At 38.2% G+C, this 27,335-nt stretch overlaps 1 protein-coding gene across 1 annotated transcript in view; it reads right to left on the reverse strand.

The window, feature by feature from the left end:
- Positions 1-27,335, reverse strand: part of KCNN2 (potassium calcium-activated channel subfamily N member 2) — a 210,983-nt gene that overhangs the window by 63,845 nt on the left and 119,803 nt on the right. The window contains exon 4 of the mRNA XM_089684727.1: positions 4,605-4,746. Within this exon, the coding sequence (XP_089540853.1) occupies positions 4,605-4,746 (142 nt within the window). The remainder of the gene's footprint in view (positions 1-4,604; positions 4,747-27,335) is intronic.

Genomic DNA, 27,335 nt, shown 5'->3' on the forward strand with positions numbered 1-27,335 from the left:
TTAAACTTCTAAAATCAAAGCCTTGAATTCAAATAGAGAAAAGCTTCTTTTTTGTGATCTTAAAGAAAAGATTAACTATTCCATACATTACAGTAAAATAAGAGTAAAAAAGAATCCAACATACACTACAGTAATATGAGTAAAAAAAACCCAACATATGCTACAGGAAAATAAAGAGGACATTACAGCCTCACAGACATACTCTCTTGCAATATCCATATCTAAATTAAACTATATCCATGAGATTGAGATATGCATTCTGAAGGGCAAAAATTATAATTACCCAGTAAACTAAAAACAAAAAAGGGAAACTCCACAACAAAAATGCTTTCTGGACAACATTCTGACCAACATAGATGTAATAATACAAAAGGTTTCTTGAAACAAGAAATCTGAACCTCATTATTACACCCACAGAATATATTAAAGCCCCAGAACAACACAACATATACAGAAGATTAAAAGCTTAGGAATCTTACTTGATAGTGAGTATCACAAAAAAAATCTCCATCCAGATTGCCTCAATAAAATCACAAAAACTATAGAAGAATGATTTAGACCACTAGTTTTAAACCTTAGTGATTAAAGTAATTTAAATTCTTTCAAAACTTTCCATACTCCAATAGTAAAAAGGTTATACACATACAAAAAAATTAAAGGAAATCTAAACTATCAGCAATTGCTCGAAAATATGAAAATATTTTAGTCTGCTTAAAGCTTTAGTTTTTTCTCATTCTTACTCCATCCCTCTCAGACCTTTAAAATTCAATCCAATGTGCACTCTCATGCAGTAAATTTTTAGGGCCCATTTAGGCCTACAGGGCCCCATGCAGGGTGTTAAACATATATATATAAATATATGTTATGTCCTGTGTTAAGTGCAATGCATTAATGCAGCCCATTCCATTTTTTACACAGTGCACCACAACACATTACTGTGTGTAATGTGCCCAATACATAAGAGATACCAGTACAATATGTATATCTCTCACGCAGTCCATTATACATTTTTGTTGACTTGCAGTTTTTCATTAGTCAAAAGCTTTCTGCTATAATATTTGGTATCTCCCACTCAGGGCAGCCACAGCCTTTTCTATTTCAATAATGTTTACTTGTTTTTAACAAAAACAGGTAAGCAATAAATTCGCCCACACAGGGGCTAGTAGTGGTACGTGCAATGGAGGTAAGCATACATAAAGGCGAAACACAGCAAAACAAAGACATTGGATGTCAATCAGGAAAGCCACAGCTTTTTCATTTGATTTATGTTTGAACAATTCCTACCTCTCCATTTACTTACTTAAACGTCATATTCAGTCTTCCCTATGACTAACCCTTGGATAATTACATTAATTTGCCAAAATATATAAATCTAAAATAATATAAAAAAGCATTATAATGTTATGAACTATCATCTACTATTATTTCATTCCTACTGTATAAATATTAATCATGAGTATTAATCACAGCCCTAATAAGAAACATTTTTCTTATTTTTTTTTTATATATTCCATATACTATGTACTTATTAGCTTATTAGTCTACATATCATGTAAACTATTATGTTCCAGAGTGAAGATATAATAATCATCATGGGTCAAAATCTTTTTTATTTTTGCATAATAGTCTTATTTTTGCATAACAACATTTATAAATAGAACGTTTAACACAATATAATCACTTTATCTTTTAATCTATATATTCAACATCTCAAACAGTGACTATTATAAAGTAAATATTAATAAATATTTTTATGCTATGCACTATGTCATACTTTCTTATTTTTACTTCAGTTCACTTTTATTTTCTACTTAGTGTCCTGTACATCTATCCTAAGGAAGTGGCAATTATAGTGCAGGGAAAGGCATCGATGGAGTTTTACTTTGATGTATAACAAATAAATATCTAACTTTGAAAGAAAAAATTCTTAGCATCTCCGTTTAATATGAGTGCAACTCCTGACCTCACCTCTATTTTTTGGGGGGGTTTTTTAAGGCAAAAACCTTTTACGCTATTTTGATGTTTGGCAGTTTACTATAAGGTAAAAATGTTTCTGTTTAGCTGCCATGGGTTTTAGCTTATCATGCCTGAAAACCAGGATAGCAGAAAAGCCTGTAGCCCTAGGCTTCAAGGAAACAATGGAAGCAATGGCTCACCTGGTTATAAGGGGGGAACAATCGGCTATTGTCTATTTTCAGTGGCAGAAAAAAAAATATACTGAACAAAGAGCTGTTTAGGAATAACTATAGTCATAATTTGTTATTTAGCATTCTGCTTCAGTGCTATTAGCTTTAAACACAGCAGGTGAAAGCTAACAAAGCTGATCAAATAAAAATGGAAGCTTTCCATACATAAAGGTTTCTCATCATTTGTAAATTAACAAACAGGTCTATAGATGAACCTTGCACAAGTTTAAAGATTGAAAAATGTCAGTCTAACACCAGCTTGGAATTTCAATGCCAGGATTCATTCGAATTTATGCTCATGGACTACCATTATATTATAAATGTAACTATTAGTGATTTTCTGGAATTGCAACCTTTATAGGATTTAAAATGTTTATAAAGCACAATTTTTAAGTGTTGGATAGAGTGAGAAAATGTTAAAACCAATGCCATTTTTTATTGCTGTCTGTCCCCGACTTTAGTTTTGCTTATGTTTTTTAACTATTCCATAATTCTAAATCCTAAAGTGAGAAAAGTTTTGTCTTTATATACACATAATGGTTATTTGCATTAATTTAAAACATCTATGGGAAAAAAACATGAGTTTGAGCCATATGAATATATTACTGAAATTCACAATTGACTATAGAAATAGCTCACACTAAACCTATGAACCTTGTAGGTTTGTATGTATAGCTAGAGATGACCACCTTTTCTTTTTCAAGGAATAAGGATAGTTATGGAAAGCCTTCCCACTGTTGTTCAGTAGTGGAGAATAACAGTAGTAACAACATAATCTTTTGCTTTATGTCAAAGAGATCACTATAGCTCTGTTAGTCTGTAATATGATCTTAGGCACAATGCATTGATAAAGAGATAGGGTGTCATGGGCTGAGACACTAAAAAGGGGTTTTCTGCACGGTTCAAACATGTGGATAACTCACTTCCACTCTGTGCAAAATTCGCACTGAACCAAATGGTTTGGCCCACAAGAGTGTTCAGGAAACAATAACTTAACTTCATGTTGAATTAGAACAGATGTAGGCTGTAGCATCTCATGATGTTGGTACTGCATTGCCCACTGATTTCTATTGATTTTTATTAAGTATGCACCTACATTCTTTGTGTTAATGAGAAGAATTTTTTTTTTATTTTAAAGTGGTGCTAAAATAAGAAAAAGTAAAATAAAAATGCACGTCCTAATGTTCAGTATGGTGATTTGTTAGTTTTCCACTTTCTCGGATATGGAATGGGTTATTCAGAGCAGCATCAGTTGAAGTCAAATCCCAACCATTAATAGTTTACAGTACCAATAAATGTATTTATTTAAAGTAGGGGAGAACCTGCAGTAAGTATAAATCAAGAACCAGTCAAAACCTCAAATCAGCAGATTGAAAAATGTGTTTCTTGTCAAGCATAACTACAACCAAAACTTTCTTGTTTGTTTTAGACAGAGTAAGGGTTGGTTGAAACTTGTCAGATTTTTATTATCATTGTTGTCCCATGGGAAGGGGGGGTTCCTTCACCTCTGTCTTGGAGAAACAACAGAAAGTCTTTCCAATGTAAAAGAAACCATAGACAGTTGTCAAAAACAAAACAGGTGTTTGAATTGGAAGATTCTCCTTCTACTTCGCTTTTGGTGAAAAATCTAAATTTTGGGTGCTCATTAATTCTGTCATGTCCACTAAGACAAATAGAGTGGATGACTCTCCAGACAGATACAGCAATAAAAAACTGGTAGAGGTTCTAATCCTTCCCCACTCCTTCCAATATTAGAATAAACATTATAAACACTTTAAAATTATTAGAAAAGGCTAAAAATGTTAGTTACCACTAGAAATATATTTTTAGGCACACCAGGCACCTAACTTTTGGGAGGCATCAATCTATGTCATAAAGGTTCAGCCTACCCAAAAGTGAAATTGGGTTGAATTACCCAGCAGTTTCTAATATCCCTCCGATAGGTTCTCCTACTGTGGTCATTTTATTTCACTCTTTTACAGCATGCTGAATGCAGCTGGATGCACACAGGTAGAGTAGAGGGAAAACAAGAGCTGGCAGTGGGATTCTCACAACTAGTGCCCAGTAATTTTACTCAACCTACACTAGAAAAATTATCTTTGGATGAACAGGCCCTCTTTCTTTGCTCAGTAGAACAACCTGACAAATTCCCCGTTTTCCAAATGTTCTTATTATTACAACAAACATGCAGTTTGCATTTTAAAAGCAAAGGGCTAAACAATAGTCAAACTTATACAAAAATACTATGCTTTGGAAGAATCTGAGAACTGGTGCTTACTTTCTGCATTTTCAGTAACTTAAGGCAAAGAGTTGCAGGAAATATACGGTAGAGAAGAGAACAACCAATCTCATTCATCAATGTTTCATCAATGCTCAATCAAGTTCAAGAAAAGTCATAGTGATTAAATGTCTTCTTACCATAATTCCAGTAAGTAAACAAACTCCTTTTCCACAGTATGTGTTCGGTACCATGTCCCCATATCCAATTGATAGAAAAGTAATTGAAATTAACCACATTGCTCCAAGAAAGTTGCTAGTTACATCCTGTTGATCATGATATCTAAAAAAAAGTACAAAGTGCTAAATTAATTAAATAATTGTGTTTTTGTATTATAGACAGAATTATAATGATGATGATCATATCATAATATTAGAAAACATTAGGAAAAACATATTCAATATAAAAGTCACTGCTGCATTAAATCATCATCATCATCTAATTGCAATTTACACAAATTCAGAGGACAGTTCAGCTGTCTAGTGAGTCACAAGTATGTTCAAGCAGAAGAGTTATCCATGCCATGCATTTGTGCCTATTCTTTCCCCAGCTTTTTTTTTCTAGACATACAGAGGGGAAAATAATTTGATCCCCTGCAGATTTTGTAAGTTTGCCCACTTACAAAGAAAGGAAGGGTCTATAATTTTTTATCATAGATATATTTTAAATGATAGAGACAGAATATCAACCAAAAATCCAGAAAAACACATGATACAAATGTTATAAATTGAGTTACAGTTCAGTGAGTAAAATGTTTTTGATCCCCTACCAACGAGCAATAATTGTGGCTCCCACAGACTGGCTATATGCTCATGTGGTACACAGATTAGTCCTGTCAATTTAAGAAGGTGCTCCTAACAACTCATTTTGTGTATAAAAGACACTTGTCCACAGAATCTTTTTCTTCTATTCAAACCTCACCACCATGGATCAAAACCAAAGAGCTGTCAAAGGATGTCAGGGACAAGATTGTTGACCTACTCAAGGCTGGAATGGGCTACAAGACCATCAGCAAGAAGCTGAAAAGGAGACAACTGTTGAAGCGAATATTTGCAAATGGAAGAAATACAAAATAACCATCAATCGCCCTCGGTCTGGAGCTTCATGCAAGATTTTGCCTCATGGGGTAAGGATGATCATGAGAAAAGTGAGAGATCAGCCCAGATCTACATGGGAGGAGCTTGTGATTGATCTCAAGGCATTTGGGACCACAGTCACCAAACAAACCACTGATAACACAATACGCCACCATGGACTGATATCCCGCAGCACCCGCAAAGTCCCCCTCCTCAGGAAGGCAAATGTACAGGCCTGTCTGAAGTTTGCCAATGAACATCTAAATGATTCAGAGAAGGATTGGGAGAAAGTGCTATGGTCAGATGAGACCAAAATTGAGCCTTTTGGCATTAACTCGACTCACCGTGTTTGGAGGAAGAAAAATGCTGACTATGACCCTAAGAACTCCATCCCTACAGTCAAGCATGGAGGTAGAAACATTATGTTTTGAGGTTGTTTCTCTGATAAAAGTACAGGCCAACTTTGCTGCATTGAGGGGCCAATGGATGGGGCCATGTATAGTAAAATCTTAGATGAGAACCTTCTTCCCTCAGCCAGAACACTGAAGATGGGTCGTGGATAGGTCTTCCAGTATGACAATGACCCAAAACATACTGCCAAGGCAACAAAGGAGTGGCTCAAGAAGAGTGGTCTAGCCAGTCTCTACACCTTAATCCTATAGAAGATGTATGGAGGAAGCTGAAACTTTGAGTTACCAAGCGACAGACAAGAAACCTTAAGGATTTAGAGAAGATTTGTAAATAAGAGTCAATCAAAACCTCCTTGTGATATGTGTGGAAATCTGGTAACTAACTACAAGAAATATCTTACCTCTGTGCTGGCCAAAAAGGGTTACTCCACCAAGTACGAAGTCATGTTTTGCTTGGGGATCAAATACGTATTTTACTCACTGAACTGCAACTCAATTTATAATGTTTGTATCATGCATTTCTTTTTTTTTTTGATTGATTGATATTCTGTCTCTATCATTTAAAATACTGTACACCTATGATAAAAAATATAGACCCTTAATTTTTTTGTAAGTGGGCAAACGTACAAAATTTGCATGGGGTCAAAACAATATTTTCCCCATTGTATACTGTATATGCAAAAACAATTACACTATTGTAAATAATCTTATCAAATTATTCAAATTCTTTTCTGCTTTTTCTGTTTAGAGTCTATGTTTATAAGGGGGGGGTCTTATTTACTCATTAAATACATAAGCTTAGATATACTGCTTTGCAGTATTAAACAATGGGGTTGATTTACTAAAACTGGAGAGTGCAAAAATCTGGTGCAGCGGTGCATGGTAGCCAATCAGCTTTTAACTTTAACTTGTTCATTTAACCTTTGACAACAAAAAACCTGGAATCGGATTGGTTTCTATGCAGAGCTGAACCAGATTTTGCACTCTCCAGTTTTAGTAAATCAACCCCAGTGGTTTTACGTTACTGTTCCTCCTCACAATTTAGGTCTAGAGCTGTACAACTCATTGAAAACAATACATTCTCTGTGGCTGATATCATATCCCAATGGTTAGGCAGGCAGCTAACATACACTTTCTTTAGTGGCTAATTCATAACTCTTTATATTTAATGCAATAATAATAAGAAATAATAAGGAAAATCAAGCATGTAAAAAACACTTTTAAGATAAACACTTCAATAATAGGACAAATATTGGCTTATTGAAAATATATCCAATTACATTTTAACCAATTCTTGCCTGCAACCGGTGTTATCTACATTCCTCAGCACCATGCCCTGTGCTGAGAGAAGGTTAATGAAAGTCCTATGGCAGAACATCTGTTCCTTCCACTTGTTCTGTGATCACCTTGTATCTGACAGCTGCTCTGTAAGATACAGGGATAGCAAACCAATCAGCACTGTATCTAGCTTTGTGATCACTATGACAGCCAACCACATAGAACACATAGCTCTTTTTACCAAAGCCTGTTGGCTCAGCTGTCATTGTGCCTAACGCAGAGAGAGGTACCCTAAAGGAAGCAGTCAAAAATTAAGCGATTTAAACATTTTTGAATAATCTATTAACTGTAACTGTTTCACATTTTTTATGTCAATTTGTAAGCTTAATAATACAAAAAAATATCTGCAGGCTATTAACCTCCTCGGCGGTATGATTATTTCCGATTTTTTGTGCTGAAAGTGGTACCATTTGTTTGCATGGAAATATGTAGTTTTTTATTGTAGGCTGTAATTTTTAGGAATAACTCACTGAAATCTGTACGAACAAGAGTCTAGTTTCCCGTGTAGGATAAAATTTGAAACACAAAATCATAAATTATAATGTAATAAATAATCATAAAAAATAATAATATAATATTAATAAATTGAATTCAATAATATAATCAAACCAAAAACACTGAAATTTGAAATACAGAGGCAAATTCGCTGAGCAAAGTCGCAAAATCGTTTTCAGTGTCTGATGACGAATTTCCCCACGAATCATTCTCACTCAATTCTGCAAGTGGTTCTGATTTACTATCGCTGTTCTCTAGCTGGTCTAAAACCGCTTTTGACGTAAAGGGACGCTTTTTGGACGCCATGGACTTTTCTAAGTTTCCAGGCAGAAAGAACAGTCAAAATGCAGGCAGGGCACAGGACAAAGCAGTAGGGACAAAATGTATGTGAAATGCATTGAAACAGCAATGTTTTACTATGTAATAATCATTTTTAAAAAAATGACATTTTTAAAAAATTTAAAATTAGCCGAAGGTTCCGGCGCCCGTATGTCCCGACGTCACAGGGAACACGGAAGTCAGATGCCGGCATCGGCCGGAGGAGATGGCTGGGGACGCTGCAGGGGACACAACGTGGGAGCGAAGGACAAGGTAAGTGCTGCAGGGACTCCCTGAGCAACGCTGCATGGTAAGCCCGAGTGTAGCTCGGGGTTACCGCTCTTGGTACTCAAAGTTTACCCCGAGCTACACTCCGGAATACCGCTAAGGAGGTTAAAACACAATTACCAATATCAAATACAAGGCTAACGTTTTTTACCTTAATGCATTCTCCTAATTAAGGTTGAGAGCAGTGGGAGCCTTTGCCTCCTGCTGCTGTCAGTCAAAGCCGTGAGGAGGGAGCGGGGCCAAGCCATGCTGTATGTGTCTATAGAAGCACACAGAACAGCTGGGGATCAAGCCCACACAAGTGTTCCCATAGCAAGCGGCTTACTATGGGGGTACTGGGAGTAGAGGAGGAGCCTAGAGAGCCAGCACAGGACTGCAGAAGAGGAGATTCAGAACTGCTCTGTGCAAAACCACTGCATACAGCAGGTAAATATAACACATTTATTATTTAAAAAAAAAAAATAGAGGTGCCTTTACAAGCATTGATTAAAAACAATGCAAACATTATGTAGATAGGCAGATGTGTGACTGAATTATTGTACAGTTAACCAACACATACTGGTGCTGCTAATTTTTGCATGGGCATCTAGGCATCAATGACCTCTAAACACTTTCTAGTCTGCCTGCTTATTTTACATTCATAAGCATAAGAAAAGAAAAGTGTGGCCTTTGTATCTACAGTTGTGAGTAATATCTGGTACATAGTGTATTGTTGTCTTATTCTTATCATCCTTATAACATCAACAAACATTTTGGTGAACTCATTTGATTATATAATTATATTATAACAGCAACAACAAAAAGAACTGTGTGTAGACATTATTATACACTTTAAATTGATTTTTTTGTTGGGTTGATACTAAAGGGAAGTGTCCAATGCGTCAATAGTTTCAATAGTTTTCCAAAAGGTCATAGGGTTTACTCTATCTTCTCCATCTTTTTGTAGTACTAAAAAAAAGATCACATTTATTGAAAAAGGTTATAATAATAATTGCAATCATTAACCACTTGAGCTCCAGAAGATTTTACCCCCTTCATTACCAGAGAATTTTTTTGCTATTCAGCACTGCACTATTTTAACTGTAAATTGCATAGTCATGCAACACTGTACCCAAATGAAATTTATATAATTTTTTTTCACACAAATACAGCTTTCTTTTGGTGGTACTTGAGCACCACTGGGTTTTTTATTTTTTGCAATATAAATGAAAAAAGATCAAAAATGTTGAAAAAAACATATCCAATAAAATCAAATTTAGTCATAGTGTATTCTGCTACATGTCTTTGGTAAAAACAAAATCCCAATAAGTGTTTATTCATTGAAAGCTTGTATGAAAGCTATTGCGAATGCAAAGTATGGTATATATAGTATATTTGAAAATTGATCACTTCTGATGTACTGACGGCCCACCTCATTTCTTGAGGCCCTAAAATACTAGGATAGTAAACATTCCCCCAATAACTCTCAATGCTGTCTCAGCCAAAGAGGAGGGTGTGATCTGGGACAGCCGAGGCTCTCATGCACATCGCTGGATTGCGACTGGGCTCAGGTAAGTACTGGGGAAGCTGGGCGGGAGCTGCTGCACACAGAATGTTTTTTACCTTCATGCATAGAATGCATGAAGGTAATAAACCTTGAGCCTTTACAACCACTTGTAATCATTTTTTCTCATTAATCTACAATTAGTACCCCATATTGACGAAGTGAAAACAGAATTTTAGAAATATTTGCAAATTTATAAAGACAAAAAAAACTGAATATCACAATGGCATAAGTATTCAGACCCTTTGCAAAAACAATTTAGCTCAGGTGTCTCCTATTTCTCTTGCTCACTGATGAGGTGTTGCTACACCTTGACTGGAGTCCACCTGTGGAAATTTAAATTGATTGGACATGATTTGGAAAGGCACACACCTCTCTGTATAAGGACTCACAGATGACAATTCCTACTGTATCAGAAAAAAAAGCCATAAGGTCAAAGGAACTGCCTGCAGAGCTCAGACACAGGATTATTGCAAGGCACAGACCTAGGAAAGGCCTGCTTCACTAAAGGACTGAAGAGTCCTGGTTGTGCCAAACGTCTTCCATTTGAGAATTATGCAGGCCACTGTGCTCTTGGGAACCTTCAGTGCAGGAGAAATGTTTGTGTAGCCTTCAACAGATCTTTGGCTTTCAATAATCTTGCAAAAGCCTAGATACTATATGCCTGACAACACCTTGACATGCCTCACTGGGTTTTTTTTTGTGGCACTGGTGCAGTAAAGGCCTCTGTCAATTCGACCATGCAGCACATTTTTGTTCAAGTATTGCCGTATTGTACTCCTTAAAAACAATCACACCATCTTTTTCCAGAGCATTTTGTATTTCTGTGGATTTTTACTTGTATCACAAACAATTTTTCTGGCAGTGGGTGCAATCTTTCTACCTGACCTTGGCTTGGTATCAAGAGATCCCCATATTTTCCACTTATTAATAAGGGTTTGAACAGTACTGACTGACACATTCAAGACTTTTGATATCTTTTTATATCCTTTTTATCTTTATAAAGTTCCATTACCTTGTTACGCAGGCCGTTTGACAGTTATTTTCTGCTCTCCATGGCTCAGTATCTAGCCTGTTCAGTGCTTCCACGTAAGAGCTAACAAACTCATTGACTATTTATACACAGACACAAATTGCATTTTAAAAAGCCACAGATGTTGGAAATGAACCTTTAATTGCCATTTTACTTGTGTGTGTCACCTTGTGTGTCTGTACTAAGGCCAAACATTCCCGAGTATGTAAACTTTTGATCATGGCCATTTGGGGGATTTATGCTATCATTATGCTTTAAAAAGGAGTCAAACAGCTATCTGATAATAAACGGCTTCATATGATCTCTATCCTTCAATAAAAGACAATGTTTTGGCACGATCAGTCATATTTTCAATATAAATGCCAAAATGTCCCCATTTCTGCCATGGTATGCACCTTTTTTTTGGAATAAGTGTACATATAAAATACAGTTGTGCTCAATAGTTTGCATACCCTGGCAGGAATTATGACATTTTGGCCAAAGAATAGCTCTGATCAAAAATTTACATACCCTGGCATGCTTGGGTTTCCCCGACCAACTGGGCATAGGCTGAGTTCCCTGTGCATGTGCAAAGATGCTAATTGGGGAAGTTCAAAAACTTTGCTGAACAGTGCTGAAGGAGGGGGGTAATGGAGCTGGACTGAAGGTCTGCTATAAGAGGAGTGTATAGTGGTTTTGTACATATTTTTCTTTATTTATAAACAGGACTAAGGCTGTCATTTAAAAAATGCTTTTTTAAGCAAAATTTGTTTAAATACTGACAGGTATGTATTTTCTCAGCCTTTCAACATTATCTTGTTCCAACACCATGTGGGCAACTCTGTGTACAGTCTTGGCATGATTTTATGCTAGGACAAAGCAACTCCCGTGCATGGAATTTATGTCATCCCAGCCTGACCAATCAAGATGGCCGAAGACTAAGAACACAAAATTAGACCAATTGATGAAAGTGTCGGCAATGAGAGGGAATGTAAACATCACACCACTGGATGGGGGTAATTTTGCAAGATAAATGTGCCATAAGGTGCAAATATGCTGTGTATACTTACACATTCTGGAAAAAGCTCCTGGGGGCCCTACCCTCTCACACAATATAGTTTTGCTTTAAAGTGGCTGTAAAGGTTCAAGGTTTTACCTGCATGCATTTTTATGCATAAAGAAAAAAAAATGCTGTGTGCAGCAGCCCCCCAGCCCTCCCAATACTTACCTGAACCCCTTCATGATCCAGCGATATTTATATGAGAGCCTTGGCTCTCCCTCATCATTGTCTGAGACAGCAGTGGGAGACATTGGCTCCCGCTGCTGTCAATCATAGCCGGTAAGCCAATGAGGAGAAAGAGGGTGGGGCTGAGCAGTGGCTCTGTGTCTGAATAGACATGTGGAGCAGCGGCTTGGGAGCAAGCCTGCTTAGGTGACCCAGGAGGGGCCAGGAGCATGGACAAGGGACCCAAGAAGGGGAGGATCAGGGCTGCTTTGTGCAAAACCACTGCACAGAGTAGGTAAGTATGACATAGTTGTTTGCTTTTTTTTAACCAGTTTCAATTCGGCCTATTGTCAAATGATGGTCAGATGGGACATTAACCTTTCCTGGTGGATGTCATATGACATCCTGCTAAGGACATGCCTTGCATGAGACCCAGAGGTTGTGCTGTTGCGCGATCTGTCACCCGGTATGCCCACCAGTGGATGACTGATCTGTGTACTGGCCGCAGCTTGTACCATGTGATTGATGTAACCAATTGCAGCAGATCACATGACAATTGTACACAATGGATAGCGTTCATTCATGCCATACATTGTGTACTATTGCGGTAATCTATGTGATTGATCACAGTGATCACATGGTACAGACAGGACCAATCACTGTCCATCTGTACCATGTGATCAGCTGTGGCCAATCACAGCTAAAAACAATAGTAAATACTGAATAAATTGATTTAATTCAGAAAAGTGATTGTTTAAAACAGTGACATTCACAGATACAAGCAATCGTATTGTGCACAAAAAAAATCCTGATCACCTCCCCAGAATAGTACAGTGTTGCTATGGTAACACTGTATTGCTCTGGTCACAGTATGTTAAAAAAAACTTTAAAAAAATTATGCTTAATAAAGAAAAAAATATTTTAAAAATTAAAAAAAAATTAGAATTTTTTTTTGCATACTGGCACCAGTCAGTGTCCCTGATCACCCCCACAGCAGTTATATTACAACGTTGTACTGGTGGTTAAAAATAAATTGTGAAAAAATATATTTTTTAAAATTTTTTCATTTTCCAAAAAATTACAACTTCAAAAAAACTCAATATGCCTCTTACTAAGTACCTTTGACTGTCTACTTTCCAAAAAGGGTTAATTTGGGTGATATTTGTATTGTCTTAACATTTTTGGGTCTCAAGAAATGAGACCATCAGTACATCAGGATTGATCAATTTTACAGATATACCGTAGTTTGTGGACTCTATAACTTTCCCGCAGACTAAAAAATATACACTGATTTGGGTTATATTTACCAAAGAAATGTAGGAGAATACATTTTGGCCTAAATTTATGAAGAAAGATTATTTATTTGCAAAAGAAACACGTTCCCCCCCAATTTTTGGCCTTTTTTGGTTAATTTAGCAATAAATAAAAAACCCAGTGGTGATTAAATACCAGCAAAAGAAAGCTCTATATGCGTGAAAAAAAATTATAAAAATGTCATATGGATACAATGCTGTATGATCGCGCAATTGTCATTCAAAGTGCAACAGCGCTGAAAGCTGAAAATTGGCCTGGGTAGGAAGGGGGTTAAAGTGCCCAGTATTGAGGTGGTTTTAAAAAAATGCCTTTAACAGAGAAGTTTAGGCTTTTTTTTAGTAATCATACTTACCTAGGTAGATGCAGCATAAGTCTGATCTGTCCCCCACTGGCTCTAACACTGAGAACTGAGTGATCAAACACAGCTAATCACTCAGTTCTCAGTACTCTATGAGCAGAGAGCTAGTGATTGTTGATTTATTGTCAAAAAATAATTATTGTTTGTATTCCCATTACAGTGCTGATGTTCTGAAATTAAAGTGCATGCTCTGAATATTTACATTCTTTTAATCCATGTCCTGAACAAGTCCCTGATTGCAGGTTATGTTCATCTTTGGGAGTAGCAGCAGCCCACTAAAAGGCTTCTATAGCACTGACAATCTTTGTGTTGCAGCATCCAGCTTTACAGCTCAGAATTGACACACACACACTGGCCACCACAGTTTGGTCCAGCTAAACTTAAGCTGGCCATAGATGGTTCAAATCTCAGCTGGTTCAGCAGGGACTGAGATTCAAACCATTTATGGACAGGCAGATTGTACCCAAGTTAATAATTGTACGACTCGGGTACAACCATCATGTCAGATTTTTACATGCGATTATTGCCAGCAGCTCCCCGCCGGGAGAACACAATAGCTACTGACAGTGATGATGGGGAAATCCATCGATTTTCCTTCCTGCAACCTGTGGTCCAGAAAAGACAGAAAAAAAAAAAGGAGAAGAAAAGAACAGAGAGAAGAAAGACAGGTCAGCAAAGAAAAGAAGTTCGCCTGGAGGGGAGAGCCGGGAGAGGCACGTTCCCCACATAAGGGGATTGGAGAGGCAAAACCCAACACATCATAGATTTGTGAACTTCGTGGTAAAACAAAAACATTTTTCATTGATAAAGAAGCCTTGGATCCTGGACCTGACCTTCACAATTTGCAAAGTGGGGGACTTCCAAGAGCCGGTAATAGTCTGCTTAGTAGCCATAAAAAAATATTGACCAGTGAGCGGGGTCTGCGTGGTAGGCCACGAAGTGGCTTAAAAAGTAAGGCTTCAATAGGGTCTTTTTTAAGGTTAACGGACGTAACTGAATAAATAAGATTATAAACCCTAGTCCACAAGTGGCAGGCCACTGGACAGGTCCACCAAATGTGGAGCATTGTACCCTCTAGAGAGCAGCCCCAAAAACACAGAGAGTCATAATCTGGTATAAATTTAGCTAATCGAGCTGGGGTAAAATACCATCTCGAAATTACTTTATAGGAGTTCTTGAATGTCGGTAGGTTACGAGAGCACTGGGAAGATGCTTGCCTCATAGGCCCCCAATCCTCAGCAGAAATTTCTGTCTGAAGCTCCATATTCCATTGCACACAATAAGCAAGTAGAGGTTCAGCCATATGATTGATAAATAAATCTGAGAGAGGGCACCTTTAGTGGAAGCTGACGCCTTACAAAACGATTCAAAACCAGAAAGGTTCCCTCCTATTTTCTTTGCCTTTTACAGAGCAGAATCCTCCTCTTTATCTGGGCCCATAAAGTCTCTAGAGTTCCCAGAACTACCCTTTACACACCTAAATTGCAAGGAGACCAAGGAGTCCCCAATATATGCAAATATTACTTAGCAGCCCAAATCTCACAACTGTCTATACAGCACGCCACCTCTGGGTGTTATTAGAATTATCAAATTGTCTTGTTACCTAGGTTACATGTGTTTGTAAATACACCCTAATTCCAGTAGGAGTATATACATATACACAGCTAGATCTGAGAGTTCCTGCACAAAAGAGGTAGTTTTGTCTGCAATATACATTTAATGATAGAGTTAAATAATATATACAAATTACACCCTAAGCAGTATTTACAACACATTGTACAGTTTAAGTCTCTTGACTCATAGGATATTTACAAACTACCCAGAAAACCAGATTTACAAAAAAATGTACAATACAAGCATGAAGTTAGTTTACCTCTAAACTTCAGGTCTGGTCGTGCTGGATGCTGGGTATCCCAACACAACAGCTTTATGTCAAAGCATTATACCCCCTCCTTTCTGTACTGTGGCTAATATAATGCTCCCTAATTGGTCACTGTATCTAGCAAATGTATATTGGGCATAGCCTGATTGGCGGATTCAAAGAAGGTTGCTGTTTACAACTCATGTGAGATGTGATAAGGGACAACAAAAGACCAGAACTTATATAGTGGAAAACTATATACATTCACACCAATATAGAAGCTAGGAATAGTGCTCCCATATCTATACAAGCCCTATTTTGGCTCCCAGTTCCTGACCTGTGGGCCCTCCTGGAGACACATGAGATTCTGGTGTTGGAACTTTTTCACTACCTGCAATTGAGACATTGGATCTCGTCTCTTTGAGGCACCTCCACATATCCCTTCAGTATAATGCATTTTGAACACAATTGCCAATATTCCCTGGGGTCTCCTGGTCTGATTTTGGCCCTTTATGCTTCCCTCAATAGTTGAACACCCTCAGCACCCCTTTCTTATGTTATAGGGTGGGAGCAAGACCTTCAGACTCCCATTGATAGATTGGGCTGGAGCAAGACGTGGATGATGGTGGCAAAAAGCTCTTTCAACACTAACACCCTTGAGGCTGCCTATAAAGTTCTCCTGTAGTGGTACTGGGTCCCTATCTGGATCATGCTAACTGTGTATTCAGATGCTTCAGAAATTGTGGCCAGTGTAGGAATACTTTGTACATTTGGTGGTCATGCCCATGATTAATAGGCTTTTGGATTAGGGTTTTTGGCCTGTTACAAACTTTATTCCATCTGACAGTCCACAAGGATTCCAAGCTAGCCCTCTTACATTGCTCTATAGAGGGTCTTTTTGCTTATCAACAGAAATTGGCATCATACCTATTTATCTCTGCCAACTGGACCATTGCCCAGCCCTGGAAAACTCCAACTGTTGCCTTTCATGGTGTGAAAACTTGCATGACCGCTCTAATGATTAATAAACAGATGTCCATAATTCTGAAGGATTCACATTCCAAGTTCCTCAAGGTTTGGCGTTATGGCCATTTTTAATTGATGCCTGCAGCAATCTCGAGTTTGTGGTGTTTCCATCCTACCCTTGCCCCTCCCCTCTCCTCTTCCCTTTATTTTCCTCTTTCCCCTTTTTCTTTAATCTTTGCTCACATTTATTCTCTGTTGGGTTACTTGCACCCTCACATGTACTGTTGCCTTTTGGAGGGCAGCCTTGTTACTACTGAGGACTATTGAATATTGGCACCGTCGCTGGTCCTCCTGCATCCTAGTTTGTGTTCTTTGATGGTTTTGCTTTCACACTGACAACATGTGAATGTTTAGCTAAGACTCTGCGTGGGTGAACCGTAAGCTTGTTATGTTCTACTTGAAAACAATAAGAACTATTGAAACGGAAAGGTGGCAGAGGCAAAGATCACCCAGAGCGGATAGAGTGAAGTGTGAAAGGATTATACCTCGACAGACATTCACAAACAATCTCTGGATTCTTTGTTACTTATTACTTTCCCTCTGGCTCATGTTGTGAAGTCATGTTCTACTTCAGTTCACTCAGTGAAACTCTGGACCATTTTCATGAAACAATATAGAATCTTTGACAATGCAGCTTAGCCACAAGTAGGCTATCTTTCCTTTCAGCATTTATCTTATACAGTTATAGTACATATGAATATAGCTCATACAATAAATACAAAGATCTTTGATTCCTTTGGTTGTCTTGAGATTCATTTGGTTGAATGGCAGTTTAAGAAATCAAAGGTCAGCCATAAGGGGTTATAGGCGAAGGTCTGAATGCAGGGTGTGACCCAATACCCTAATGTGGGAGTAATACCTGCCCATCCCTTCTACTGTCCCCATCCAATCCCATAATGTTTCTATATAACAACTGAAGAGGAAGTGGTTCCACATCACTGACTGATGTAAGCAGAGCTTAGATAGGTATGTAGGTAGGAGCAAGGTGCCTCAATAAGAGCGTTTTTTGGCTGTGCCATTTTCTCCTTATTTTTATGCATACTATCTTATCTACATAGCACCAGTGTCCATCTGTTTTCTGTTCAACTGATTTGTGGGGCTGCCTTGAAGACATCCCCAATCCAAAGTAATTGATAGGCTGGCAATTTACCCAGTTGCAGGCTCTGGGCATGTTACACACACCCAAAAAAATGTCATCATTGTTCACAGGGTGTGTGTAACACATGCAGTCCTTCTGCCCCACTGCCAGGACCTCCCCTGTCTCAGTACTCAGCCAATCAGCTCTGAATAATCAAAGAGGCATAGCTGAGTACACAGAGAAAGTTTTCTGGCAATGTTTATCAACAACATTGCTCAGCCCTGAATACAGAAACATACAAAGAAACATTGTTTCATTTTGTATCTTTCTGTTTATTCATTAATGCAGGCCATAGAAGGTTCTTTTATCGGCCGAATTTTCGGCGTAAAAACAAAAAAATCGGCCATTCTGTTGCCACCAATGATTACGAAAATCGTCCCTTTTTCATAAATTTTCCAGCATGACCGATAAAAGAAATGAGGAGGAACCACGAAAATCAGCCGATGACATTGCCCCACTAACGGTTCGAATATCGAATTTCGAATATCAAATTTCTTTCGGACAAAAATTCAGCTGATAAACGAACCGTCTATGGCCTGCATTACAGATCAAAGGAATGAACTTTGATCTTCAGTTGAAATCAGTTAAAGCAACCTGACAAGTAAAAAAAAAAGTTGTTTTTTTAATTAAATGTTCCTCTGTTTAACCCAATATTAACCCTTCGTTTACTCTAATCAGCCCTAATTAACTTCTCATTCTCCTTCTCAGTTCAATTATTATTTTCATGCTGATTTTTTTCCCATTTCTATTTCATCACCTACTAATATTTAAACAGTTTTTGATTTGTTCATTAATATTTTTACACCTTTAATATATATTTACAAATTTCACATTTAAAAAAGTACAAAATTGAAAAAATACACTTTAGTTGATTTGTAAATAACTGCAATGCTTTGTACTACAATCATAATTTTAGTGTCATTTTAAACAGGACAAAGCACAGATTAAAATATGCACTGTTTATGTGCAGTACCACTTGCTAGTTTTTAATGAACACTGCTCAAAAAAAGAAAAAAGTGTGTTTTGTTGCATTTTGCTATGTTTAATTGTTTAAGGATTGCAAAAAAAAAAAAAAATCATTGTTGCAAGACAATATTCACAAAAAGAACACTTTGTTTGTCCTTAAAAAAACAATATATGTATTACATTTTTTAACTTACGTAAAGACAAAGTTATAAGATAAACAGGCCTATAGCAGAAATTTAAAAATTGCTCTGGTCCAAAGGGAGTGAACAGGTTTGAGAAGCGAAGTGGTTAATAGTAGGATAACTTAGATTACATAATAGTAGTAATATATTCATGTCATGAGCTTCACTAAAAATTGCCTAGCTTTCTTGCTAAGAACGCAATGGCCTTGATTTACTAAAAACAAAGAGTGTTCACTTTGCAAAGGGAATTTTCTGTTAGCTTGGTGAATGTGGTGAAAGTTCAGTTTTCAAATAATACCCGATCATCTGCACGGAAATATAAAAAATAATAATAATAACATTTTAAAAAAATGCTTGCACATGATTGCTTAATGAAAGTCAGCAGAGCCTCACCTCATTCACTTATGTAAGGGTAAATTCCCTTGCAAAATGAACAGAATATTTGCACTATTGACTTTTCTTTGTACTAGATATAATTTAATGAATATCACTGGTGCCTTTACTATTGCAAAACCATATCACTCTTTCTTTAACACTAGATATTTTAAACATGCAACCAGTGCCTACACTTTTGTGAAACCATATCGCTATTTCCTTTGCACTAGTTATCATAAAAAGGTATATTATCAGTGCCTTCACCCATATAAATTCTCATGCCCATAAAAGCATGGGCACACATTTACGAAGGAATCTCTCCTGAGCAAATATATAGATACAATATTAAAACTAATAAAATATTAATACATGAAAAATGGATACAATCACAAGAGTCAAGAAATGCAGAAATATATGGAGTTCTTTGCTAAGTAGAATGTACACTACCCACTTGAAAAGAAATTCATTAATGCTGCATCCATAGCAACGGGAAGCTGAAGTATATGTTGTTTGTTGTATTAAACTTTGTTTACCATTTCCTCTCCATCCCATTTTATATATGAATGTTTTTCTGCTGTTATAAAGCGTATAAACAGACCCACAAATAAATTCAGTGACCTTTTTATCAAAGTGCTCATAACAGTCCATTTTTGTTTAATAATATTTAGGCTCCATGCACACTGGGTGTTTTAATAACACTGGTAGCATTAGCGGTGTAAAATCACGTTAAAAACGTGAATTTTTCAGTGGTTTTGCATTAGCGTTTAGTCACGGTTTTTCGCGTTTGTGGTTTTTAGCATTTTTTTACACAAAAAAATTACACTTTTTGCTAAAAAAAAATGCCACAAAATGCTGATTTGCCACGTTTTTCAGCGTTAGAGCGTTTTTACAGCTAAAAAACGCCTCTAGAAACCCACATTTTTTTCCAGCCAAAAAATGCCCCTGCCAAAAACTGCTGATTACAGTCTAGATTGTAAGCTCTGAGGAGCTCCTATTCCTCTTGTAATGAACTGTACTGTTGCTATATTGTCTCCCGTTATATTGTAAAGCACTGAGCAAACTGTTGGCACTATATAAATCCCGTATAATAATAATAATGATGTGTGCATGGACACATAGCATAACATGCTGGGGGGTTTACTGGCTTTAGAAAAAAATGCTAAAAGCCAAAAACAGCCACTGTAAAAATGTCCAGTGTGCATGAGGACAAAGGTGTCCTTTATCGTGCAGCAGTAAATGACCGCTGCTCAGTTCTCCAACATTCTCAGAGGAGAGAGTTCTCTTCTGAATGCCTTTTTATGAAGCGGTGTAAATAGCTTCTTCGAATGAAGACAGATGCAATCTACAAATGCTTTGAAGGCTAGAAAATGGCTGCCGTCGCTAGATTACAGTAAGAGATCAGTCAACCACTGTTTACTAAGCAGCGGTAAATTATCGCTGCTTTGTTTGTGGTTCCTCCGATTCTCCAGCTGGAGAATCTGGAGGGAGAACACAGATCACCAGTGAAGGGCTGACATTGCTCCTTCATATACTGGCCATCTGTGTGCTGAGATGATTAGTGGAGAATATGTTCTCCGCTGATCATCTGTTTCCTAAACCACTAATGATCGGAGATCAGCAACGATCCTTAGGATCGCCGCTGATCTCTGTTTTATAAAAGGACACCAATATAAGGTTACATGTGGATGTTATGACATTTTCCATTGATAAAAAAGTGGTGCCGATGCAAATCTGCTATTTTACTTTTCCTCACGCCATTGTAAATGCAGATGGCGGCTTAGGTGTATTCACAAACTGCATTTATTAAAAAGTGGGGATGGCAAACCTGAGAACACCTAGCAGGGTGCTTCCAAATGCATGATAGCTAAGCTGTGAGGATAGCTCCACAGAAAACAAAAGATTTGATTGTATGCTTTAGTTAGTTTAACAACAACAACAAAAGCAGCTTGTGTGCATCAGCCCAAGGGAAGGGAAAGTCAATTCTACCCCTGGTGCTAAAACACCTGCCATGCTTGTGCCTTTTTTGCAAAATGAGCTCATAATTGAGAATAAAACAGTGTGCTGTAGCATTTATATTTGATGTTTGGCAATTAAAGATGGACTGTAAGTGAAAACAGTCTGTGGGTCTGCACACATTTTAGCCCATTTACAGATACCCAGACGGCCACAAGAGACAACTAAGAAAGTTACTTAAAAAAAAAAAATGAAAACTGTTTTTCCCTCTTGTTACATCACACTATTTCCAATCACTTTTCAGTTCTTTTCAGTTATTTATAAAGCTTTATAAATAACTCGTAATAACAAATTGCCTGGCTGTCTCCTTTCAAACTTTTTTAATAACTGATCTGGAACCAGCAAACAGAAAGTGAACTCGGACCACCTGATCAACATATTTGCTTATTCAGCACTAGCAGCTTTTGTATTGCGGCTAATTTACATGGGTGCTCAGACTCATACAACATGAAGAGATACTTGTTTATTTTTTGTACTAGTGCTGATCTATATGCAGACTCACCTGCCTCATGCACACTGGGGCTCTTGTAAAGGTTTTTCTCCAGAAAGGGAGAAAAGCAGCTTCAAAATGTGCGGGTTGAACGGAAAAAAAGATGAACTGATTCCCCCATCCATGCATTCGATGTAGATGGAGAAATCACTCCCACTGAGCTATTGTTTTCTGCCAGCAGGGAGCCTTCCCGCCAACAGAATACAATGATCATATCCGCTGGCACTAAACACGTTGGGAAAAACACGAAAAACATGAAAGGCTGGTTGTAGATAGATCAACTTGTGTACAACCAGCTAGCCCATATATGGGTCAAAATTCGGCCAGTCCCTGCTGAACTGTCCAAATTCGAATCTGTGTATGGCGGACTTTAACTTAGTGAATGATGTATGCTTTACTGACTTCCAATATCCAATCACATGCAAGAACAATACTACTAAGACTTCTATTTCACAAGATGAGCACATTGTTTATGTAACACACTGTGATATTTGTATGCACTTTTCAAAGCTATATGGGAAATTGCACAGGCACTTTATTAGGAGGAATGTGCATATGTTATAAATTGCATATTTTGTATTGCGCGGCACTGGTCTATTAACTATTTATTATCTGCATATGTGGGAACACATTTGGGGGTTTATTTACTAAAGCTGGAGAGTCCAAAATCAGACTCCCTTCTGCATAGAAACCAATCAGCTTCTAACCTCAGCTTGTTCAATGAAGCTTTGGCAATGAAACCTGGAAGCTGATTGGTTTCTATGTAGAAGGGAGTCTGATTTTGGACTCTCCAGCTTTAGTAAATAAACCCCTTAGTGTCAGCAGCAGTATCACATTGAAGGTGGGAGTTTACAGGATTGTGCTGAAGTAATTTTGAAATTTTCAGTTTTACTGTATTTTATATTCCTTGCACATGATTGAGTATTCTTTGCAAAATGTATTTTCACCACATTCAAAGTGAAAAGCCTATTTGTCTTTAGTAAATCAACCAGATTGTGTGTGTTTTCCTCTGCAACCAATCAGGTTCTCAAATACGTGGCAGAAAATGATAATGATCCTCTACCCATAACCTCTGTCACATTTTAAAAACAGCACTGCTCCCACACAGCCATGTCATTCATCCATAGAAAACTGTGAATGAGAGAATTACAGGTCCCGTCTGCCACTGCAGCTTGTAGTTCTGAATGAACGTCGAGGGTGCTGATGAGCACGGTCATAGTTAATTCACAAGTCCTGCAGCTTTCAAACTGACAGCCCGTTTAAAGGTATAGCTTGAAAGCTGTACGGCTTCTTTGCAGGAACCTGACATTGCACTCATGAAACACTGAACATGGGTCTCTAAAGAGCAGCACGGTTTGGCTGCGGGTGGTTGTAAGTGTGGAAACAGCTGCAATTCTCACACCCGCAACCACCCCGCACAGTGTGAACCTAGCCTTTGCGTTATCTACTTCTAAAGGGACGCAGACACCACAGCTTTCCTCATTACAACACAGGGAATTGCTCAGATAGTTAAAATGAACCCGACCTTCTCATTCAGTCTGCAAAGAACAGGACAAGAAAAGATAAGACTCTGCTTCAAAGTGTATTCAATTATTTGCAATGTACATTGGTCTCCTTGAGGAGATTGTTTTTTTTCTCAACGTAAGTGGAGTTACAATTTAAATGTCTTCAATGTAAAGGCTGAAAGATGCTCAAGAAATAAAGAAGCCTCTGATAAAGGAAAATATAGGAGCATTGCAGATGTTATTATGTGCATTCATTGGGAGTAGCTCTGATTTAATGAGGAGAGGGCTGGTGACTTTAATATAAACAGCTGAAACAAATTCTTGGAACACAATCAGCAAACTCTTCATTACTAATTAATTGCATTCTTGCTAATCATATCTTTCGCTAGTGAAAGCAAATTAGGGTTGCAAAGTTATAACCCTCACCAACTGCCCAGATTAGAAAATGGTGGCATCCACATATAACCTTGCTTAGCAATGCTTGCAATGGCCTATAAAAACAACACAGTAACTCAAACACTTGTCTTGAATGTATTTGTTTATATTTAGAGTACAGTGCACCCAGAAAGTATTCATAGCGCTTAACTTTTGCCACATTTTGTTATGTTACGTTTGTTATGTCAACGACTTACAGCGGGACTGCGGGACTACGGTGGGCATTCTGGCACTGGAGGGGGGAACTGACTTGGTGTCACTGACATCACCAGTGACACCAATACAGTGATCAGTGCTAATAAAAAGCACTGACACTGTACTAATGGCACTGGGCAGGAAGGGGTTAATATCTGGGACGACCAAAGGGTTAACTGTGTGCTGTGTGTTTTAATATGGGGCTGTGTCTGTGCTTTCCATTGGAAACACACTGCTTTGTATGGCTCTGCTGTGCAGTGTGCAGGAGCTGACAGGGGAGAGAACTGTATTGTTTACATACAGTTCTCTCCTCCTGTCAGTATTACTTGATGATCACTGGGTGCCGGCAAGTAATCACCGGCCGGGACCCGGTGATTGACAGCCGAGGCCGTTAATGGCGGTGCGGGTAGGGCATGTGCACCCCCTACCTGGAAATTTAAAATCATGTATATATACGTGATTTTGCGCACCCCTGCCGCCCTGTAGCAATATTTCTGCTATAGAGTGGCGGTAAAGCGGTTAATAAAAACAATGGACTGTATTTACATCAGTAAACAAAAATGCCTGTGTGCCTAAAATCTGGCATTTTTAGACATTGGTGTGCAAGATTACAAGCCACCATGTAGATACAAATCCAATCATCTCATATAAACTTTAACCCCCCTGGCGGTAATCCCGACTGTAGCTCGAGGTTTACTTTCAGTACAAAAGCGGTAACCCCAAGCTACAGTCGGGATTACCCTACAACGTTGCTCAGGGATCCCTCTTGCACTTACATTGTCCTTTGCTCCCGCGATGTCCCCCTTGCAGCCATCTCCTCCAGCCGATGCCGGCATCCGTCTTCCGGGTTCTGTTCCCAGCGAGCGTCGGGACGTACGGGGGACGGAAACGTCAGGAAATTCAAAAATTTTAAAAGTGACATTCACTCAATACACTAAAATCTCATAGTATAACATTACGGTATCAAATCACATACATTTTGTCCCTAGTGCTTTGTCCTGTGCCCTGCCTGCATTTTTACTGTTCTTTCTGCCTGGAAACTTAGAAAAGTCCATGGCGTCCAAAAAGCGTCCCTTTAGGTCAAAAGCGGTTTTAGACCGGCTTGAGAACAGCAATAGTAAATTAGAACCACTTGCAGAATTGAGTGATAATGATTCGTGGGGAAATTCGTCATCAGACACTGAAAACAATTTTGCGACTTTGCTCAGCGATGTGCGAATTTGGCGCTATATTTCAAATTTCAGTGTTTTTGGTTTGATTACATTATTGAATTAAATTTATTATTATTATATTATTATTTTTTATGATTATTTATTATATTATAATTTATGATTTCTTGTTTCAAATTTTATTATACCCGGGATGTTTACTAGACTCTTGTTCGTACAGATTTCAGTGAGTTATTCCTAAAAATTACAGGCCTACAATTAAAAAAACAACATATTTCCATGCAAAAAAAATTTACCACTTTGAGCACAGAAATACTGACATAATCAGACCTCTAGGGAGGTTAACATTTTATTGAAATTTCAGAAGTTGATTACAATCTAAATACCTAAATACAAATTAAATGCTGTTCAGTTATAATCTGATTCAATTTAGATCTATAACCTCATCCCCAATCATTAACAGTTCGCTATTGACACAAAACAGTGAGCGAAAATCCTTTTTAAGTGAGAGAATCATTGGCTGTCACCAGGAACACCAGAACTAGTGTCTCCACTGGAAGATATCCCAATAATTCTTGTTCTGGGAACAACCTAATATTTGGGATTTTCTTTTTCTTTAATTTTTAGTGATAATGGTAAACAGGCAGCAATAAAAACTAACAGGTGTTCTAATCCCTCTCCACTCTATCCAAAACTAAAAAAAGTTTTGCATTTACCTTCTTAAAGATAGCTAAAAAGATCAATAGTGTTAGTGGGAGAGAGGCAGAAATTGCTCATTGCTGTGGCCTGGCATTTGGCTTTTGTCAGCACCAGTGGCATAGCATGGGGAGGGGGAAGTAGCCAGGAGCAACCTTTAGAGGGAGTCACGGAACAGGTGTCCTGGAACAGACGTCAGTCCTGTCATTGCCGAGCGACTGGAAGTTGTCACTGTGCCACGTAAGTATATGAGGCCTGAGGGTGGGGAGGGGCGGTGCTATCACGGTGGGTTAAAGGAGGAGAAGGGGGAATGTGAAGTGTGGGTTAGGGGAGACATGGGGCTGTAGGGTAGTAGGAGGGGCAGGTCAGGGGAGGAGTGGAGCCCCTGGAAGGTATTGTGCCCTGTGCGGCTCTCGAGCCTCCCACTCCAGGCTCCTCCTACAGGATCACTGGGTGTAGGTCCATGCCGAGCTGTCCAGGAAGACTCCAGTTCCAGTTCCCCCTCTCCTCCGACTGTGACTCTGAGTCGGGTCTGGGCAGCCTGGGAGCCAGCTACTCCCAGGACAGCCAGTGCCGCCACCTATCAGTGCCCATTAGTACCGCCTATGAGTGCCCATCACTGCAGTGACGCCTATTAGGGCCCATCAGTGCCACCTATCAATGCTCATCAGTGTTGCCTATCAGTGAGCATTAGTGCAGCCCATCAGTGATGCCTATCAGTGACCATCAGTGCAGTCCATCAGTGATGCGTATCAGTGCCCATCTGTGACACCTATCAGTGACCATCAGTGCAGCATATCAGTGACCATCAGTGCAGCCTCATCAGTGCACATCAATGCTGCCTTATCAGTGCAGCCTGATCACTGCCCATCAGTGCAGCCTCATCATCGCACATCAATAAAGAAGAAATATGATTTACTTATAAAATAAAAAAACCCAGTGATGATCAAATACAACAAAACAAATCTCTATTAAAAAAATTACTAAAATAAACATTTTTATATGGGCACAGACCTGCATGACTGCTATATACACTATCCTATACAATAAATCTGTATACAGAATAACACCTTTGTGTTTACGGCAAAAAAAATCCGCAATTAAAATCAAATTAGATGCTGTACCTCTCAAATGTCAACATAATGACACAAAACAGCTGTAAAAATTTAGAAGTGTGCAGTTTCTTTACATAACAGAATTCAATTAAATTATACAATATGTTCAGTGCAGCAAGACAGTAAAAAATGTGCAAACTCAGACATTCATAAAGTCCACTTCAGCAAAAGGTATGAAGATATAAACAAACAATCTTGTGACAGGTGGACAACAAGTGCCAGCAATCCTTAAGGTGGCCTGTATTCCTTAACTAACACAAAACATTATACACTTACCAGAACAAAAGACCCAAAATTAGAGTGTTCTAAAGTGCTCAATGATGGAACT

Source organism: Staurois parvus, unplaced genomic scaffold (genome assembly GCF_062004578.1).
Source record: "Staurois parvus isolate SC_StPar_1 unplaced genomic scaffold, SC_StPar_1.0 ptg000354l, whole genome shotgun sequence".
In the NCBI taxonomy this organism is placed as follows: Eukaryota; Metazoa; Chordata; class Amphibia; order Anura; family Ranidae; genus Staurois; species Staurois parvus.